This window comes from Acanthopagrus latus, chromosome 14 (assembly GCF_904848185.1).
Source record: "Acanthopagrus latus isolate v.2019 chromosome 14, fAcaLat1.1, whole genome shotgun sequence".
Classification (NCBI taxonomy): domain Eukaryota; kingdom Metazoa; phylum Chordata; class Actinopteri; order Spariformes; family Sparidae; genus Acanthopagrus; species Acanthopagrus latus.
In genome coordinates this window covers 6,327,025-6,346,065 of record NC_051052.1, presented here as the reverse complement: position 1 = coordinate 6,346,065, position 19,041 = coordinate 6,327,025, and the positions used below count along the sequence as shown (strand labels likewise).

The 19,041-nt window shown below is 41.3% G+C and overlaps 1 protein-coding gene across 4 annotated transcripts in view; it reads right to left on the bottom strand.

Annotated features, from left to right (window-relative positions):
* Positions 1-19,041, bottom strand: part of camk1da (calcium/calmodulin-dependent protein kinase 1Da) — a 63,627-nt gene that overhangs the window by 11,001 nt on the left and 33,585 nt on the right. For all 4 annotated transcript variants that reach the window (XM_037122160.1, XM_037122161.1, XM_037122162.1 and 1 more), the window contains 3 exons: positions 7,412-7,550; positions 6,870-6,996; positions 2,882-2,957 (listed from right to left, as the gene is read on the bottom strand). In XM_037122160.1, the coding sequence (XP_036978055.1) occupies positions 2,882-2,957; positions 6,870-6,996; positions 7,412-7,550 (342 nt within the window). The remainder of the gene's footprint in view (positions 1-2,881; positions 2,958-6,869; positions 6,997-7,411; positions 7,551-19,041) is intronic.

Genomic DNA, 19,041 nt, shown 5'->3' with positions numbered 1-19,041 from the left:
AAGTATCTACCTGCCGAGAGGAAGGAAGGAAGGAAAGAAAGAAAGAAAGAAAGAAAGGAAGAAAGTCTTGCCTTCTATTTTTCTGGTTCCTCATTTGGTTAAAGATGCACCTGTCACTCAGCTACACCTCCATTCCATCACTCCATCGCCCTCTCTCTCTCTCTCTCTCTCTCTCTCTGTCTCACACACACACACACGTACACACACACACACACACACACACACACACACACACACACACACACACACACACACACACACACACACACTCTCTCACAATGGTGAGAAACTCGGATTCTGCCTGGTGTGAAGAGATGTTTCCCTTTTGTTTTTCTGCTTTCACGTTTGGGTGGAGACTCAGCCGTCGCTCACCACCCATCCCACTGAACACACACCACACACACACACATGCACACACTCAGGATCCCTAGTGATTATCATGGCTGATTACCTGATGTGATCTTTCCACCCGAGCAGCAGCTAAAAGCTAACAAGGTCTGAATCCCAACGCTAATTGTGCTAATTGCCAACAGGGTGCCTCTCTCTCTCTCCCCCTCACACACACACACACACACACACACACACACACACACACACACACACACACACACACACACACACGCACACACACACACACACACTAATAAATACTCTTTCTCCACTAAGATGGCAGCTGCACCAAAACCTAATTTTCACAAACACAGAGGGACACACTTTTACAGTCATATCAGAGACACATGCAAGTTTGTGCCTTCTTCGCTCTGCATCCCATTAACTTGCTGCTGACCTCTGACCCCAGATCTGACCTTCTGCTCTGGATAATAATTTCTCTGTCAGGTGAACCACACACATGCACACGAACACAAACATACACATAAATAAGGATACAGATGGAGACGCACACCTTAAAACAATTAAAGCAGTGGCTCTGGGCATCAACAGCCTTGTATACACATTAGTGGTCATGCTCTAAAGACACACAGACACAGACACACACGCACCCTTACAGGCAAGTGAAAGTGTGTGTGTGAGTGTGTGTAAGTGTGTGTGTTGGGGATGACGCAGCAGAAGAAAAACAAAAAGCAGAGAAAAAGAAGCCTTAGCCTGCAGCTCCATATCCATACAAGGCCATTCAGCAGAGCTTCATCTGGCTCAGATGACGGCACACAGGCAACATCATCAACACACACCACACACACACACACGCACACACAGGCAGGGAAAAATCAACAAATACACACACATGTGGGACCAATGCAAGTGTTTCATGTTCAGCCACAGAGCAGAGTTGTGCTGTGTTGTGACCTCTGGGGGCATTAGCCTCCGTGGACACATTAGCATTTACTAGCATTGCTAACTGTTATTGCAGCTGCTAGTGCAACACAAACACATGCAAACCAGCTGAAGAAGTATTGCACCGCTGGAAAGATAGCCCTTGAATAAAACTAGTCTGTCTTTGCTGTAGAAAGACACAAACATTTTTGAAAACGGCACTGTGGTATTCTAAAACAAAACCTACAACAACCAGGATGCATTGCGTCTGATGACACATTTTCTGTCATTAGCTAGATAGTTTTACCATTGTTAATCTCTGTATTCTACCAACCTACTAGCAAAGATCCTATGTAGAGAAGAGACTGCAAAGTTGGTCTGAAGTGTCATTGGGTTACATGAATTTAGAATAAATCACTACTCAGTCAGTGGTTTCGCGTGGGAGGTGAGCCATCGTGTGTCTGACAATTATTTTCAACAGATGTAGCACTGTTAGCGATTGCTGCATGAAAGATGTCTAAGCAGAGCTGTTTTCACTTTATTTTATTGAAGTTCAAGAAGTCTAAGTCTGAAGTCTGCAACTGCAAAATAGTTACAACAATCCACTGCAGCAATATTTCCATCAGGACTGTCACTGATTTTATTAGTTTGTGCATTTCTTCTCCAAATACTGAAGAAATGAGTCAAAACTGATCACCTGTTTTGGTTTCAAGCCTTGGGAGTTCGCTTTCACCACTCAATTGTAGTCGTTAAAGTCTGCACAACCACACAGGTGTTTCCATTTGTTCTGGGTAATTAGACTCACAGCAGACATTTTCACTTATCACAGTTGAAAGAGTTGAGTCTCACAGCAAAAAAAAAAGGTCCAACTTGACCAAATAAAAGTTTTGCACCTCACTCTGAGAGTCTCTAGCCTGTAACACCTTCAAATGAGGTTGCGTTGATAAAGTGGTCTGAGAAGAAATCTGTGATGTGCTCAGCCAACTTTCTGATCTGAAATGAGGTGTTTAATAATATGGTTTCTGGTGAAAAGTTTATGGGAATCCGACGGTTTGGTGAAGTCAGTCAGGCTGCCATTGGATGCCATTTTGGGGGCTTAAAACTACAGTGACAGTTACTCACAAATATTCTAAGCTTTGTCGCTATCAAATTTGTGGTTACTACTTTTGCTATTTTTGTAAATGACTCTAATGAGTGACATGAGAGGAGACATCTTAAAAGTCTCAAAACTTCACAAGCGAGTGTGGAGCAGTTGCAAGCGAGGAGGGTGGAGCTTTTCACTCAGCATCAGCATGTCCTTCCTTCGAATAACGATTCGGTCTTTAATCATCATGACGAAGTGAAAGCTTCAAAGTTTTGCAGCATATCTGAAGTGTCATGGCCCATATCCACATAGCGCTGGCTGTGTGCTCAGGTGCATTTAGCTGAGAGAAAAAAATGCCGCATGTGCAATCGCTGTATGATCGAGATCGCATGGGTCGTTTTCCTATTAGACATTGGTGAGGTCACCAGCACCTTTCTGAAAAGTTGAGAGGTGATGAGATGATGAAAGAAAGCTATGTGGATACGGTCCCTGATGGAATATAACAAGATGCCAGTCAGTACTTACAGGATGTAGGCGATGACTCCAATGGACCAGCAGTCCACTGCCTTGCTGTACGGCTTCTGGGCGAGAACCTCCGGAGCTGAACGTAAAAGAAAACATTGGTTAGCCACGGCTACACGTTTTTTTTGTTGTTTTTTTTTTTTTGCCATGCTGAATTTTTGCTACTAACGTCCTATTGCGACTCCATTTTAATTTGGCTTCAATCTGGATTGTGTTTGTTAGTAGCATTTTACTGTTTGTCAGCTTGAGGTCCAGTTAAAAGTGCTGTGCTATTTTTATGTGAAAATGTAGCTGTTTTATGAGCCTGAACACAAAGAAAATATGCAAACTCTCCACGGTTGTGCAAATGAAAATCACATGGCGGTTTGGTTAATGGTGAGAAATTGTCTGCTGGAGGTACAGGTTCTCGCAACTGAAAAACACCGGTAACAAAAACCCCAAAAAAGCCATTATGTCATGACTTAAATTCTATTATTTCTTGGAAGACTCTTGTTCTTGTACTACGACCTAAAGCGATGAGCTGCTTTGTAAAATCAGATGTACTTCTGTAGTTTCCTCTCCTCTGCTGTTCTCCTCATAGATCATTGGTGTTTGTAAGGCAGATGGCCTGGCCTGACCTTCCTCTGCAGCTCATTATCGAGCCTCGGACAGAGCAAATTACTGCTGACAGTGAGCTCACCATAACATCACCTCACACACACACACACACACACACACACACACACACACACACACACACACACACACACACACACACAAACACACACACACACACAAGGCTGGATGGAAATAGATTTGGCACACCAACACACACATAGCAAGATATGAAGAAATACCACTCATATCTGGGGCAAAATATAAACGTTGCACACATGTGCTGAATCAGACTACTTAGCTTTGTTTATGAGTCTACTCTGACTCATTGTGGAGGTGTTTGTGTATGTGAGTGTGTTGTTTTTTTTTGTGCTGGATTTAGAATTAGGACATTTTCAAACAATGAGGTCATTGTGTCTGGTGCTTACTACTTCAATAAGCAAGTTTAGAGTCAAATGTGCTGATAGAATAAATGTACAAACTGTGTTGGTGATCTGAAATCTCCATTTGGCTCAGTTCTGGTTGCTTAATTCTCATTGCTTTGGTGTTTTTGTACAAATCACCTGTCAAACACTGTCTGGGCCCGCACCATCTTTGGACTTTCTGTCCATGAGTTTGACTCTCCAGTTTGGTTCTTTTCAGTTGATCCTCTGTTATTTTTTCCAAACAAACTGCTGTTGTTGTTGATCTTGCTGAGCCAGGATTCATTTCTTATTAAAAGGGCTTTCAGATGGGGATTGGGAAGAAAACAAAATCAGTTCAATGCCTGGAACACTTTCACAGTAAACGCCATCAGTCCACTAGGTATCTGAGAGAAATCCCTGGTGCATAAATATTTTGTTGAATATTCATTTAAATATGTGATTACATTCTATTTGGAAGGTGCCCTTTCAAAAATCTATCCAATAACAAGGACAGAAAATTTGCGTTCCAAGCTAACTCCGGCTCATTTACAGTTCTTTTTGCTCTGCTGATCAATGAGCAATGTTTTTTTTAAAAATAACCTTATAATGAAGAAAATAAATAAATAAAATAAAGAAAGTCTCGATGGATAGCAGCTGTAGTCAAGCAGCGTCAGGTGTAATATTTTGATCTAATTCTAGTCTTCAGCACTGCCTCAGCAGATATTTTGACCATTAAACGGTATCGTGACATCCTTAATTTAATCTAATTTCTTTAAAAAAAAAAACAAACCCCGAAACAGATGTGATTATTTCACACATACATCAATCATGTTTTGCAAAATGGACATCACCTTAAACTAATGGCGAACGTGTTTGCCCTCATCCTGTATTTTGTAATAGGTAACTTTAACACACACACATACACACACACACACACAAACATCAGGCTGATAGAACAGATAGAGCAGTTCAAAAACATGGGATATTTTTAGTAGCATCCACTAATACAGCATAAGGTCATCACTGGATATGTGCCATTTTCCAGGAATTTTTATTTTTCGACCAAGTTTCCATGTCAGTCTACACTGTCTGGACCGACTGCTAATAATTTGTGTGCTCCTATGATAACTTCAAGTAAGTTCATGCATCATATTGAACTTGAATGAACCACAAGTTATGCTCCCATAAAACATGAATCACACTGACAATGAAACAATAGTTCTTTGTGAAGCTGCCCCACATTTGATTTCGGTGTGAGAACTCTATGGTAACCCCAAGAGGTAACTTTGTCAATGGAAGTTTTTCATGAGTAGAGGAAAATACAGCATGCATGTGCTGATGCTCCTCGTTTGGGTCTGGTTTTCATTTAGTGCATTCTCAGTTATATTTAGACACACATTGTCTGGAGTGGAAATGTCTTGCGGCCAAGAAAATCTTTGCGGGAGGGCGAGGAGGCTCAAGGTCGGGGGTGAAGCCCAAAATGAGCTGGGTGGGAAGGGTGGATGAGGGAGGTAAAGACAGACATATGACGAAAGAGAGAGAGAGAGAGAGAGAAGAGAGAGATGAGGTTTGACCATTTTAAGTCAAATCCTGGCTGGTTTGATTTTTTCGGGGAGATTTTTTGCATGTGTGTGCCTTCACATGTGGAATAACCGAAGCATTACTACCTGTTGTTTTGTTAAAGTGAAATTTCGTGGGTTTTACAATAGCAGAGTGCAGCTATCACACCACAGGGTTGACAGGTGCGTAGGAGAAGACCAAAGGCAGACAAAATCAGGAGAAAGACTCCTGCACACTGTCCACTTCACTTGCAATTAAGTTTATTGACAATGTTTCGGCACTTAAACCTTCATCCTGGATAACCCGAGTACCCAAACATTGTTGTCAATAAACTTAATTGCAAGTGAAGTGGACAGTGTGCGGGAGTCTTTTTCCTGATAAGAAAATAAGCTGATATAACTTCCCACTGTGCCTACTAAAGTTGGCCTGATGGAGGCGCTGCAAATTAAATCTAAGAAGTTCAACTGTTAACTGTTATTTATGTTTCTGTCTGACAGCATTTCCGTGGCAGATTTGTTTATCTGAGAGTTTACATGTTTGTCAGAACAACCACTCTGTTTGTGCTCCAACATGGAAGTGTGTGTGCTGTCAACACTGAACATCTGTCTCCTATAACGACACATGCACACAGACACACAAACACAGAAATGCACATGAACACACGGGCAGACGCACTCAGCTGCAAACACATATGCACACGCATACTAATGAAAATATATGAATGAATATATATGTATACACACACACACACACACACACACACATACGAGCAAACCCATGCATACATACACCAGAGCTGTTTGGCTCCATGTTGATTTTGTAGTTGGGGGTGGTGTGTCTGGGAGTGATAAGCATGACTGGCGAGTGTGTGTGTGTGTGTGTGTGTGTGTGTGTGTGTGTGTGTGTGTGTGTGTGTGTGTGTGTGTGTGTGTGTGTGAGATGCACAGATTGCCTATTTGAACAACACACACACACAGAAAAGTATACATATGAGTGCAGCCACATACTGAGCGCTCCAGCTCACAGTAAATGAAGAAAGATGATGCAGGAGGCACAAATGGTGTCAGATGGAAACAACATGCGCTCTGTAAATTTTTCATGTGTGCTGCTGGACTGACGCCTGCAGAAATCCAACAAATTGGATTACATGTTGTAACTTAATGAGCAAAACTCGGGCTACGGCCTCCATCGCCAAACCATGACATTGATATGACCACAAATGAATTTCCTGTTGGGTAAGCCCTTCCCCCAATATTGTCCAATCATAGCATAGCAACAAGGCACAGTAAGGGTTTCTCCTCATGTGAAGTGGTGTGAATGGAGCCAAAAATGTGAAAAGCAAAAAACCCGAGGACTGAACTAAACAGTTTGTTAAACTGCAATCGCAGAACAGTTACAGACTGATGGAGGCCAAGAAAGACTGACTAACTTACCCACATATCCCGGCGTGCCGCAGGCGGTGGACATGACGTCACCGCTGCTCTCCATCTTGGAAAGACCAAAGTCGCTGATCATGATCTTGGACTCGTCTTGGGGATTAAAATACAGCAGGTTCTCTGGCTGGAGGGGCGAGACAGGAAGAGAGAAAGACAGAGCGAGAATCAAGTACTTTTAACACATTTTTGTTTTCATGGCTTTTTTAATTTTTGGTCAAATATTCTCCTTCAAATATTCTTCCGGTCTTGTGGAAGAGAAAAACCTGAGCAGCTTATATTAATGCAGCTTTAAAACTGACAACCATAGCCCTCTTTTCTTCCTCATTTTACAATGTTCTGGCTTATGGAGGTCGCTCTGACCAATCCCGTTTCTTCCAACAGCCGGCACGTGCCACTATGACCCACGATGCTCTGCATGTGTCAAGGCGCTGCCCTTATTGCTGCAGTAAATCACTGGCTGTCAAGTGAGAAAGAGGCAGTCGTGTGGATTGAAAATGTGGGAGGGGAGCGAGAGTGTGTGAGTGTGTGTGCTGCAGTACCTTCAGGTCTCGGTGGACGATGCCCATCTTGTGCAGGTAGTTCACGGCGTCCAGGACTTGTCGGATTAGCGTGCTCGCATCCTTCTCCGTGTAAAACCCTTTCTCCACGATGCGGTCGAACAGCTCGCCGCCGGACACCCTGCAGAATGTGAGAGATCCTGCGTGTCAGTACGTTTGTTAAAAAACATTAACATGCAGACACGCAATGTGTCGCACACACACGGCAGTAACCCGTAACAGGCTGGGGGTGCTGGGTTGAGATTTCTGGTAATTTATGAGCTGTAGATGTTTCCAGCCAAGAGTCTGGAAGCTGTGAGCCATGTGCGAACTTGCACACACACTGATACACACAAAACACCCATATACCCTGCAGCCTTTACCATACCTTGTAACATGTTCGCTTTAGTTTTGAAAGTGTGATAAAACTTGCAAAATACATCCTCATATATTCCTGGAAAGTGTTTCCTTTTCCTTTCATCATTCAAACTGATTCTTAGTGGATTTTAAAGATTTCCTGATTTCTCTCAGCACTAACAGGATAACTAAGGAACCAAAGTGGAGCCCTGGGAGAGGTTGTGTCTCTGTATGTTTCAAAAATGAGAATACTTAACATGTTTTCAGTGCAGATGATTAAAAAACTCCCCAGACTTAAGTTCATGTCTGTCTCTTCATGTCCTCATCTTTAAACATGTTGACTGGATTCGGTACTGGAAATGAAAGAAATTCTGTTTTCATCTCAGCAGGGCAATTTGGAGAAACTGGGCTTTTTTCAGCTTCTTTGAGAGATGAAAAAAAAACGAGAAAAAAAAACCCACCTGAATTTTTGTACTTATGGTCCATTTGAAATGTAAAATCTGTTCTTCAAAGCTCCTGTCAAAGTATGTTGACACATTTTTCAGTGTAACTCCAACTAAGCAGACAGAATGAAACACATCCAAGTTGCGAAAAAAAAAAAGAAAAGAAAAAGAAAGTCACATTTGACCCAAGAAAAACACTTCAAGACGTTCATCTGCAATTTCTCCCCCTCTGGCAGATTCTTTTAATATCAAGTTTAATGTTTAATGACTTAATACCACATGAAATGACTTGTTCAGTTGTTCAGATCCAGTATGTACAGTGCATGTGGGAACTGGATCATCATCTGTTGTGCAGACACATAGCTCCCCCTGCTGGAGTTTCACTTCTGCCTTTACCTTGCAACATCATCCTATTAATGTGTGTGTGCTGTTTGAAATACAAACTGGAGCACCACCAGTGCCACCACAAGTAAGCAGGTAACTGCAGCAACACAGCAGTAGTAATTGTAGTGGCAGAGGTAGTATAAACCAGCCAACCTTGTAGTTTTCCCTATGTACTGCGTGTTTAAACTTTGTGCTTTAAAGTATAATGAAAGACACACACAGGCATCTGCACGCAAGCACTTACATACACAGACACACAGGCTTGCACAAAGGCAAGCACGTGCAAGCGCACACACACACACAGAGCCGCGCGGCATATCTGTGGGGCGTCGTCACGGCGACAGAGCAGATTAGAGCCTGCTGAAGTTAAACTCTAATGAAGTTTCTGGAAAAAAGAGATCCGAATTAATTGCTAATCCTCTCTCTCTTCAAAGAGGGCAGCGACTTGTTGGGTTTTCAGAGGCAGTCATGTCTGGTAATGACAAGAAAAAGGCTAAACACACATGCATGCACGCGCACATGCAAAAGGGAGATCAGCCACCAGGCTGCACAGTTGCGTAAACGTTTGCGTAAGGAGACCATGGCAATCAGACAGGAGCACCCACACAGGGACACACACACAAACACACACACGTAAGCACAGATACACAGATGCGAAGACGGGACCTCATACACACACGGACTAAAGCATTTTAAAAGAAAACCCGTACATGCAAACGCACAAGAACAAGCATGACAAACATAGATACGGGCAAGGTCACACACATCAAAGGTAAACATACAGTACACACGCAATTAACACAATGTCGCACACACACACACACACACACACACACAGCCTGAAGAATCGTCAAATTATGACTGTTTCGCTTCTCTCATCTGATACTTAAAAGACCTCAAAACATCCCACAGCTAGGAGGTCGAAGGTCACCTTGACAATTTATCAATGTCCCAGGCTGTGTCAAAAATCACTCCCGCTTTACTATGGAGCACTAGGTTTACTGTCCATCATGTAATTTGAGTGTACAATGTAAGCTGTATATCACGGCATTAAAAATTTCACAATAGAGCCAAAGCAGTGTTTATGGTATGTACACTCTGAGGCCCAGTGCATATCTGCTTCATTTACGTGACGATGGTTAAATCCTCCCTGGATGAGGAAACTCACCTCGTCTCAGAGGGGTATGGCTCTATGAGAAGAGCCAAGATGTCATCAACTTGAACTGGAAGGACTCCACAGCCACATTCCCTTAAGCTGTGCTAACATTATAATCCAGTGTGATATTGAGGGATACCTCAACCATGCTATCCCTCCACACATATGATTCCCCTCTTCCTCATGCGCCACAGGCTTCTAACTGGCCAATGTGGCTTTTGGGTTTATTATCACCCCCCTTCTTGTTGGGCAAGTCCTTCACTCAGTTGACTTTTTGTATATTTTCACATGGATGGCATTTATTTTCTTTCAACAGTGCTTGTGTGGACAATATTTCAGATGTTTTAAGAATCAACTTTGTACGTGGCATGATTTTCTGATAACAATCCCATAATTCAGACGCAGATAAGATAAGTGAAAACAACGATAAAAAAGTGTCTGGTGTCCTAATTAACAGGTCACTATAGAGTAAACTACAGGTGGTGACTGAGTGAACCAGGGTACTATTTCAGACACAGCTCCAATCTACGTACAATCAAGAACGCACATGCAGTCAGGAGACACAAACGTTCATGGTAATCATAATATCTTTCTGCACATAGAGCACACAGGTATTTCAACTTTTTTAGCAGATTAAACCTCTTCTGAGCACTGTGTGGGTGCATACTGTGCTCTCAGTAGCTGGGCTGCAGGGCTGACCAACACAGCCATGGTTTGTACTGGTCGGGTTTCAATTTGGCACCTGCAGCTTATGCCCACCTGAACTGACAGTACCGCGCAGCACAGCAACAAAATGCAACGTAGGGCCGCTCAAGTCAACAAAACTGCCTTATGGCCGAGTGCAACAGATAAATGGCAGGAGCTGCAATGTTTTAATAGAGGTAAAATGTATGACAAAAGAGCATTATAATGAAGAAGTGTAGCGCTGCAGAGATGCTCTGGCCTGCAGGTCGTGTTCCCCAGATTTTTGAAGACCACATCAGATAACACATCATCAGACTTTTTTTAGGTTTGTCAGTGAAAATGGAAATTGTGATGAAAAAGGGTAATTACTCCCTACTTGTGAATCATAACACATTTGCAGTATGTGTCAAAATAATCACAATATGATTATTTGAATGTGTACCCACCACAATCAATAAAATATGGACTAAATAAACGTATTTCACCTGACTTGGCTAAACTGAAATAGAGAGGGTGCTGTCTGTACCAGCACTTTAAAGCTTTGCGAAGGTTAGCACAACATCTGCTGCTCATCCGCTGGTAGAGATCAACATCGTACCTGCAGCCTCATATGTCACAGTTACAGCTGTGACTCTAGTTTTCCCTCATGTTTCCCTGTGTTCCCCTTCCTCAGAGTCTCTTGTGTTTCCCTGTGTTATGTGTGATGTGGGTGTTGTGCTCCTCCCCTCTCTCCCCCGGCTGCTGGCTCCCTGCTGACTGCGCACGCCGTCCTTCCATCAAGCTCATCGCGCCTCAGAATATCCACCCCGGCTCCTCGTCTCTCAGCTCCCGTGGTGGTTAATGCTTCACCTCTCCCTTGTGTACCTGTGTTCTAGTGATTCAGTGATTTCTGTTTCGTGACCTATTCCTGCTGTTATCTCATCTCTATTGTGCTCCCGGACTACACTCACCAGCCCGCATGCCTGCTCTCAAACCCGTCATCCACCAGCAGTCTCCAGCTAACCACGCCATCCCCTCTCACTCATCCACCCTGCTCCTGTCTCTCCGGCCATACCTCAGCGCTTCAGCCAGCTGCCTCCCCACTCATTCCACCTCCATTCCCTGCCACACTAACACTGTTATTCTCACTGGTACATGAAGTTTGCTGACCTTATGTAATAGTCCTTTTTCACAGCAGACATTTTGACTTGTCATACTGCACAGGTCCTATCAAAAACGACTTGTTTTAATTGTTTACGAGACCTCAGTCTATTATTTTTGTTGTTTGTAGTTTTTTTTTTAAATTTTGATTTGATTGTATGCTGTTTGAGGGGGGCAATATGTAAGGATTTCAGTTTGAAACATTTAAAAAATAACTACATTTATGAACAGAGTGTGAAGAAATAAGAGTTCTGACATTATATCAAAGGCATCCATGTGTTGTGTTGCAGAGATATCCTTAAAAACTAGCACGCTAACCAGCTATCTGCGGCCCGTCCTTTTTCATAATAACACTCTCAGCTTGCTGTTTGGATTGCCAGCTGCACGGCTAACTTACCTAATTAGCTAAGGGCAGCTACAATTAGCAACACTTAGCACTTTCTCTGGTGATATGCTGCACCCTGTTTGTTTGGAGTATGAATTTGAGTAAACTGGCTAATAGTTACATATTGCACATTTCAGATAATGCTATTGTACCACAAAGGCCTATTAAACATATATTATGTGACATTCCTGCATCTTAATGTTTAAAAAAGACGAGACCTTTGGTTTATTCAAGTTGTGGTGAGATTCATTTGGTCGCCTGTCACTAGAACATCTTGAAGTGAGACGGAGAGTGGGAAAGGAAGTTGTAGTGATATAAGGCAACATGAATAAAACTTCAATACATCACGTTGTCTGTGAACATTTTCATCATGGTGTTTGTTTAACACTTAAGACTACAACCCTCATTATCCCACGCTACTGAATAAATGAAAAACATTAATGATAGCTTTGTTCTACTCAAGTGTCCAAGAAAATCACGACAGTGAGCCACCATGCACAATAACGAGACCTTGAAGCTGAAGCAGATAAATGAGATTTGGCAAAGCTGAAGCAGATAAATGAGATTTGGCAATCAGTAATCTAAATTTTTCTTTTTTTAAAACAGACACACACGTGATTACATGATCATGTACTTCAGGCAGCCTGCCAGGCTTAAATCTCCCACCGCCAGGCTAAGCATTGTTTATTCATTTATTAAAAATAGGTTTGTCTGAGGTCAGGTGTCTTTTTCATCACCTAACACCCCACAAACCACTGCTATGGTCACTACACGCAAACTAGGCTACTTGTGATTGAACATAACAGGACGTCACAAAGAAAAAAAACAAAAAACGCTGGATTTTTCTTCCGAAGTCGAACGAACAAAGGGACGTTTGTTCACCTGTTGACCAGGAGTGCAGCGGATCGATGAAGCAGCTAGCATGGATGTAGCATCGTCATCGGCTGCAGTGGCAGAGCAGCCTTGCCCATGCCGTGATGGGAAACAGCAGAAAAAAATTAGTTGGTGGACCAGAAATTCAGAGTGTGGCTTTACCTGACCAATTACTGTTAGTCTTGTTTTGTTTTGTTTTGTACTACATGAAAATATTAACAATGTAAGTGCTCTAATTTCACAGTAGTTAAGTCGTAAAACACTGCTATTAAATTCAGCGTTAGATAAGCTATGGCGGTAGCTGTTTTAATAAAGTTAGTTTCAATTTTAGGTGACACAGGGATCCTCTACCAGAGCTTTTATTGAAGCTCGTTGCACTACTTATAGTGCTAAACCCTGATGTTGGGTCTCTCCACCATCGCACCAGCATCAATACGGCAGCAAGCAGAAGCAAATGTAAAGAATGCCACACTGAATCTAATGTAAATATATGTCACTGGTTATAATGAAATATCTATTTTGAAATATCCAATAGTTAGTTTGCACTGTTTTCATGTAGGCTTGTCAATCACTGCAGCATATGGGGCATGAGGCCATAATTGGTGGTTTACTGGCTCCCAAAGCATGAAACTGCCCTCCAATTAACTTTTAACACTGATTTAATGCAGTTTAAGGCAGTTTGGAATCACTCTGAGGGGCCACCCTTCCAGCCTACCACCAGGTTTAGCAAGTTTTCTGGGGGACACCCTGCACTGTATGTTATGACAGAAAGAAATGCTAAGTGACATAAGAAGAAGAGCTAAGTTGACAAGAGCAGACCTGTAATCTAAAATTAAACAACAAAAATAACAATAACAAAGATCTCATCATTGCTCATCATCATAAATTCTCATCCACTGAAGGTTTCTTAAAGCACAAAAAATTTTCTGAAGTAGATTCATCTCTTTTCCAACTACTGATGGATGATATTCACTTTTTCCATTTCATCTGCTGCAACACGCCTCTCCCTTCTTCTTCCTTTTCATCATCCCTTCATCCATCTCTCCACCGACCCAGGCTGCCGTATCATTCTCTCGAGGCGATGGCGGCGCATTATTGCTGACAGGAGGCCTTATTTCCGAGCATGTGTGTATGTGTGATACATGCTGTTCACACAGCAGGGTGAAGAGCCATTACAGTCTCAGGACCTGACAAACTAATCACAGTGGAGAGACGGAAGTCTAACCAAAGGCTGCGCTGACACCTCCGGTTAGCTTCTCCGATCCAGTCGATCTTTGTTTACACAGCCACTTGAATCAGATTAGGGCAACACTGTGGAAACTCTGAAGTAAACTCTATAATCACAATAATTATATTAAACTCCTAATTTGTGTAAACATAAATTGACTAACACAGACACTTACTAAGCAACAGATCAATTAACATCTTATCTGGGCACTTCTTGCATTCATTCCTGGGTTGGTCTGGTCCACTGGCAGTCTGTCCACACTAATTAATCTCCCTTTCTGTTTGTCCATTGCACCTCGAGCAGAGTGCCAGAAAGGTCTTAAATCAAAGGTAAGGAAATACCTGTTTAATACCTGAATGGAAATGTAACATTTGCAAATACTGTTTATGTTTTTAAGTCACAACCACCAACGTTCAATATGCAAGCTCACAATGTTCTTCTCTGTTATTTTATGCATCGTTGATGTAGACTTTGTTGCCACCTACTAGCCGGGCATGCAAGTATCACTTTGTAAAACGAAGGTTGTGTGCACAGGATTTTTTGAACAAAGGGGAAAATAGCTGTTTAGAAAAATATCCATACTAGTGTGGACAAGGCATAAAAAGACTAAAAGGACTAAAAGCATATACAGAAGATCAAATTGATTAATAATTCACTAGGTGATCTAACTAGTGTTGTAGCTAAGCTAAACACATTCTCTGAGACAGAATTAGACTAAATAGAGATAAAATATTAACATTTTCTAAAATTTTCAGTTCATTACACTGATTTTCAAAGGAATGAGAAGGATTCTTATGTTGTGAGTTGCGTCAGACACAACTCCAGACAAATTTACCAGAAACTCTTGTTAAATGATGAAACATTATGATCATATTGTCATGACACAATTGCACCAAATATACAAATATATTTAGTTTGGTTTAATTTGAAAGTGCCACTTGAAAGTGCCACCATTCTCTTGTAAGAGACCTGAGGGGCCTTGATTAGATCATATACATCTGATGTGCTCAGAATAACATGTTTTCACCTGCATGCATTTACTGAGTCTTATAAGTAAAACACTGCACGATTCAGATAAATTGCTGGTTATGATAAAACCTTTTCTTTGAATGAAGATGTAAACAAAGATCAGATACTTAAAATACTGTCTAAGGTTTACTGACAGCCTCTTCACAGTCAGACGCTATGCACTTTCTTGTGGATTTGTTAGAGGCCAGTTTTCTCTCTATACTACAAGCATTTTTATATTTTCTAATACACAATTCACAAAACAAACGTCAATATAAGGCCCACATTGCACTCTGTTGCATCGATTTCCATAGCAGCATGGACTGATTGCCTCCCTGCGGTCGAGGTTACGTAAGACAAGCTGTGGTGAACGGGAATGAAGGAAACTGTCAGACTGCATCGATCTGCCACACTGCAATTACACAGAAAATATTCATAACTCCTTGTTCCTAAATGAGATTGATGAGAAAAAAAAACAACACATAAAACCCTGACATCTCAATAAATGACACAATTATAACAAATGAGGTTATTATTACAGTAGTGATTGGTACAATTTCATGTGGCAGAAAGCCCCACTTTAATGTTTGCTGAACCACTGCTGAAATTTGTGATTAGATAGAACAACCTGCTGTCACCACTTAGAGCAAATGATGGACACAACTGCTTCATGTTACAGCAGATCACTTGTATAGTGATGAAGCTACTGTGCAGCGCTTTAGGAAGTACAGCCTGCAGCACCAAGGACAGATGAAAAGGGAGTCTTAACCACGCTCTCGTCTGACGCTTTTGAACTAAGTCTTCTATATTTTAACATGTTTCTCACACTGAAGCATTTTCTCTGATTCTCAGCCTGAACATAAGCCACAGAGAACATTCAAAAATGCAAAATACGAAATAATTTAAATCACAAAGGTAGGGGGCTCTGTATAATGCTTTAGATGATCAATAAGCTCAAGATATGTATAAAAATAAAGCTGCGTTAATCGTTTTTTCTTTAGAAATTTTCTAACTTTATAAGGTTGTTATTGAGAGATGCAAAGCAACATTAGAATTAACCTGGAGCAGTGTTCAAATGTAAGTCTGATATTCATTCTCTATTCAGCTCCTTAGAACTGAACTCATGAGTGCGGCTTTAAACCTGCATTACTTGATTTTTCTTGCCACTTTGTGTCAGAGCAACACGCAGTGTCCAGAACAGTGATGTGCCTTGTTAGCAATCACTTGAAACAGTTTTATCCTTAAACGGTGAAATAGAAAGGGGTAAATCCATACTGATAAAAATCCACCAATTTTCGTTTTTTTTTTATGTTTTGCGATATTTCACACAAAATTCACAATAAAGCTCTCGACCTGATAATGTAACCTGCTGGCCAAGGTCATCTTTAAAATGTTATAACCCTGGTGGTACTTTAACCCTGTAACTATGGCAACAGATATTTCATGAACAGATGGTAGTGTGGGGGGGGGTCGGAAGTAAGGAAAAACGCAAGTGAGCAGGCAAAAGGCAAGAGGTGAGGGTGGTGGAAATAAGGTGTTAGAAGAGAGGAGAGGAGGTATGAAATGAAAGAAGAGGAGAGCAGATGGTGTTAGACAGATGCGAGGATAGAGAGAGGTGTACAGGAGGTTGTAGAAGCGGAGGTAGGGTCTTCCTTGCAATAGTCTGTGTCACCCTTTTTTGAGCATTAAAGCATTTTGCATTGCTAAAATCAATTTAATTAATCTATCAGAATTACTGGCATCAAAAGCACAGTGACAGCAGTGAACTGGAACTGCAGGTTTGGCTGTAAAAACCTCTTGGGATGATGAATTATTGACTGTGTGATATAAAGTATAGCAGAAACAAGTACATAAACAGCAGTAGGAAGCTCAATTGCTGCCCATAAACCGAGTAAGGTTATTACATTTTAAATCAATACCAGCAAGTAATATTTCAGTAAAGCCTCCAGTCAAAGTGATGAGATCCATTTTAATAAAATGTGTAATGTGTAATTTTGGCAGTAATCGCACTTTCATTCAAATGTCAGTGGGGTTATTTCCCTCTAATAGAGTGCAATTAGTAGCCTTGATGCCCATAGAATAATCATTTATACTAAAAAGAATAGCTGTCTTAAACATATAGTGATTTAAGGGTGAGGTAAAGACTGAGCAGGGATTATCACTTCCTTCTCATGAAACCAAAATTAGTAAATGTAACCAACAGACGGTTGCTCAGTTAACTAGTTTATTCACTACAACAGGACACTCCGATCAAAAGATTGTAGTCAAATAGCTTAAGCGGCATAAGACCTCTGACTGAAGTCTGGCCAGCGGAGGGATTTCAGATGATGTAACATTTCTCAGCAGACATGTTGGAGGAACTCCAGCTCTGCGAAAGGCTTAAAGCGTTTCTTAACTTAACATTCAAGTGAAAAGAAGTGGACAGACGTGATCCATATATGTGCTCCATGTGAGTGGAAAGTGACCATCTATCACTACTATGTCAGCTATTTAGCTAGCTGGGAACCAGTGTTTTTTAGAACAGTAGGTAGCTTTGGATGGAGGAAATAATAACATTTTTCCTCACAACAAACTGCAATTTTGTTCAACTCAGTTTTGCTACTACATCCTTACAATAACCTGTACCTAAAGGTGGCTAACAATAGCTAATGTGTGGCAAATTCTGCTCAGATACTGTGTTAAGACTGTGTAACTTGGAGTCGGTTCTGAAGTTGAAATTTTTGAGTTACATCATCGAAGCAGCCAGTGCTAAAGAAGTTTAACCCTCTATTTACAATAACAATGTAAGTAAGGCGTTAAGAACTTCATCATCATGGTCAGTTGTTGTAAAAGTTGTCATTGTAGATAACTGGTATTTTTTTCCACTGTTTTTCTGCCCGATTGACAGACTGTGACAGGCTGGAGGTTGAGGAAACAGATTTGCGAGGGGAGAGGCAGGTAGGAAGGGGTTTTATTTTGTGTGGTGTGTAAGATGTTCTAGTTTTGACTCACTTTTATAATGGAAAATACATTTTTGTTATTACAGAGAGCGTGAAGTACAGAACAAGGTACCTCCGAATACTGGTACTAAATTCCAGGCTTAAAAGTGGACTGTAACCTCAACCTCTATTTGTGTTGCTGTTTCAGTACATTTTAACAACTGCTGCCACAATGACTGGTGTTAAGTAAAAGTTACTTTAAAGAAGAATGGATTTAAGGTTTTGTTTTTTGTTTTTTTTTTGCTTTTGGTTGACCACAGCTCTGCTACAAATAAGTATGTTTTCATCTGAGGTAATACTATCACCCCTGAAGCATATATCAACAAGGACATAGTGTACCTAAGGCCTTAATCCTTACAGTGCATCCACAGCAGACACAAGGCAGTTGTTTTTTCTTTTTTTTTTTTAGATGAGTGTGTTTGGCCTTGGCTGAAAATGTCACAATGCACCAATCTGCCTGCTGCTGAGGTACCATTAAATATCAGTGATGTCAGCTACAACGACCATTATCAGATGAGGTCTGACTTAACTATGTCACGGTGACCTATTTAGGGGCCAAAACCTAATACCGGGAATGTCACTACTGTACCACAGCTCCACAACAACCTATTTACTGTAAGCTACAGTAGATCTCTGTTTTTAGCACTTTGCCACTAACACTGACACGTTTCCTCCAGTTTTCCTCCACAGCTGTTACTATTCAATTTGCGACACGCTGTAAGCCTCTACAGACTGTGACTGTTAATTGTCTGCTCGGCTATTGATTTGAAGTCCCTGTTGTTTGTCCTTAAAACACATGCTGCACTGTTTGCTGTGACGCCTTAAGTTTACTAGTCCACTTAGTTCAGGGCATTTTAAAAAACATGTCAGTCTTAACTCATGCTAAAATCTGCAAGTTTTAACAATCATCCAACATTTTTTCTAATGTTTGAAAAAAAAAACATGCATCAGAAGAGCCCTGTTGGATGAACTTCAGTTGAAATTTCATAGTTTAGTT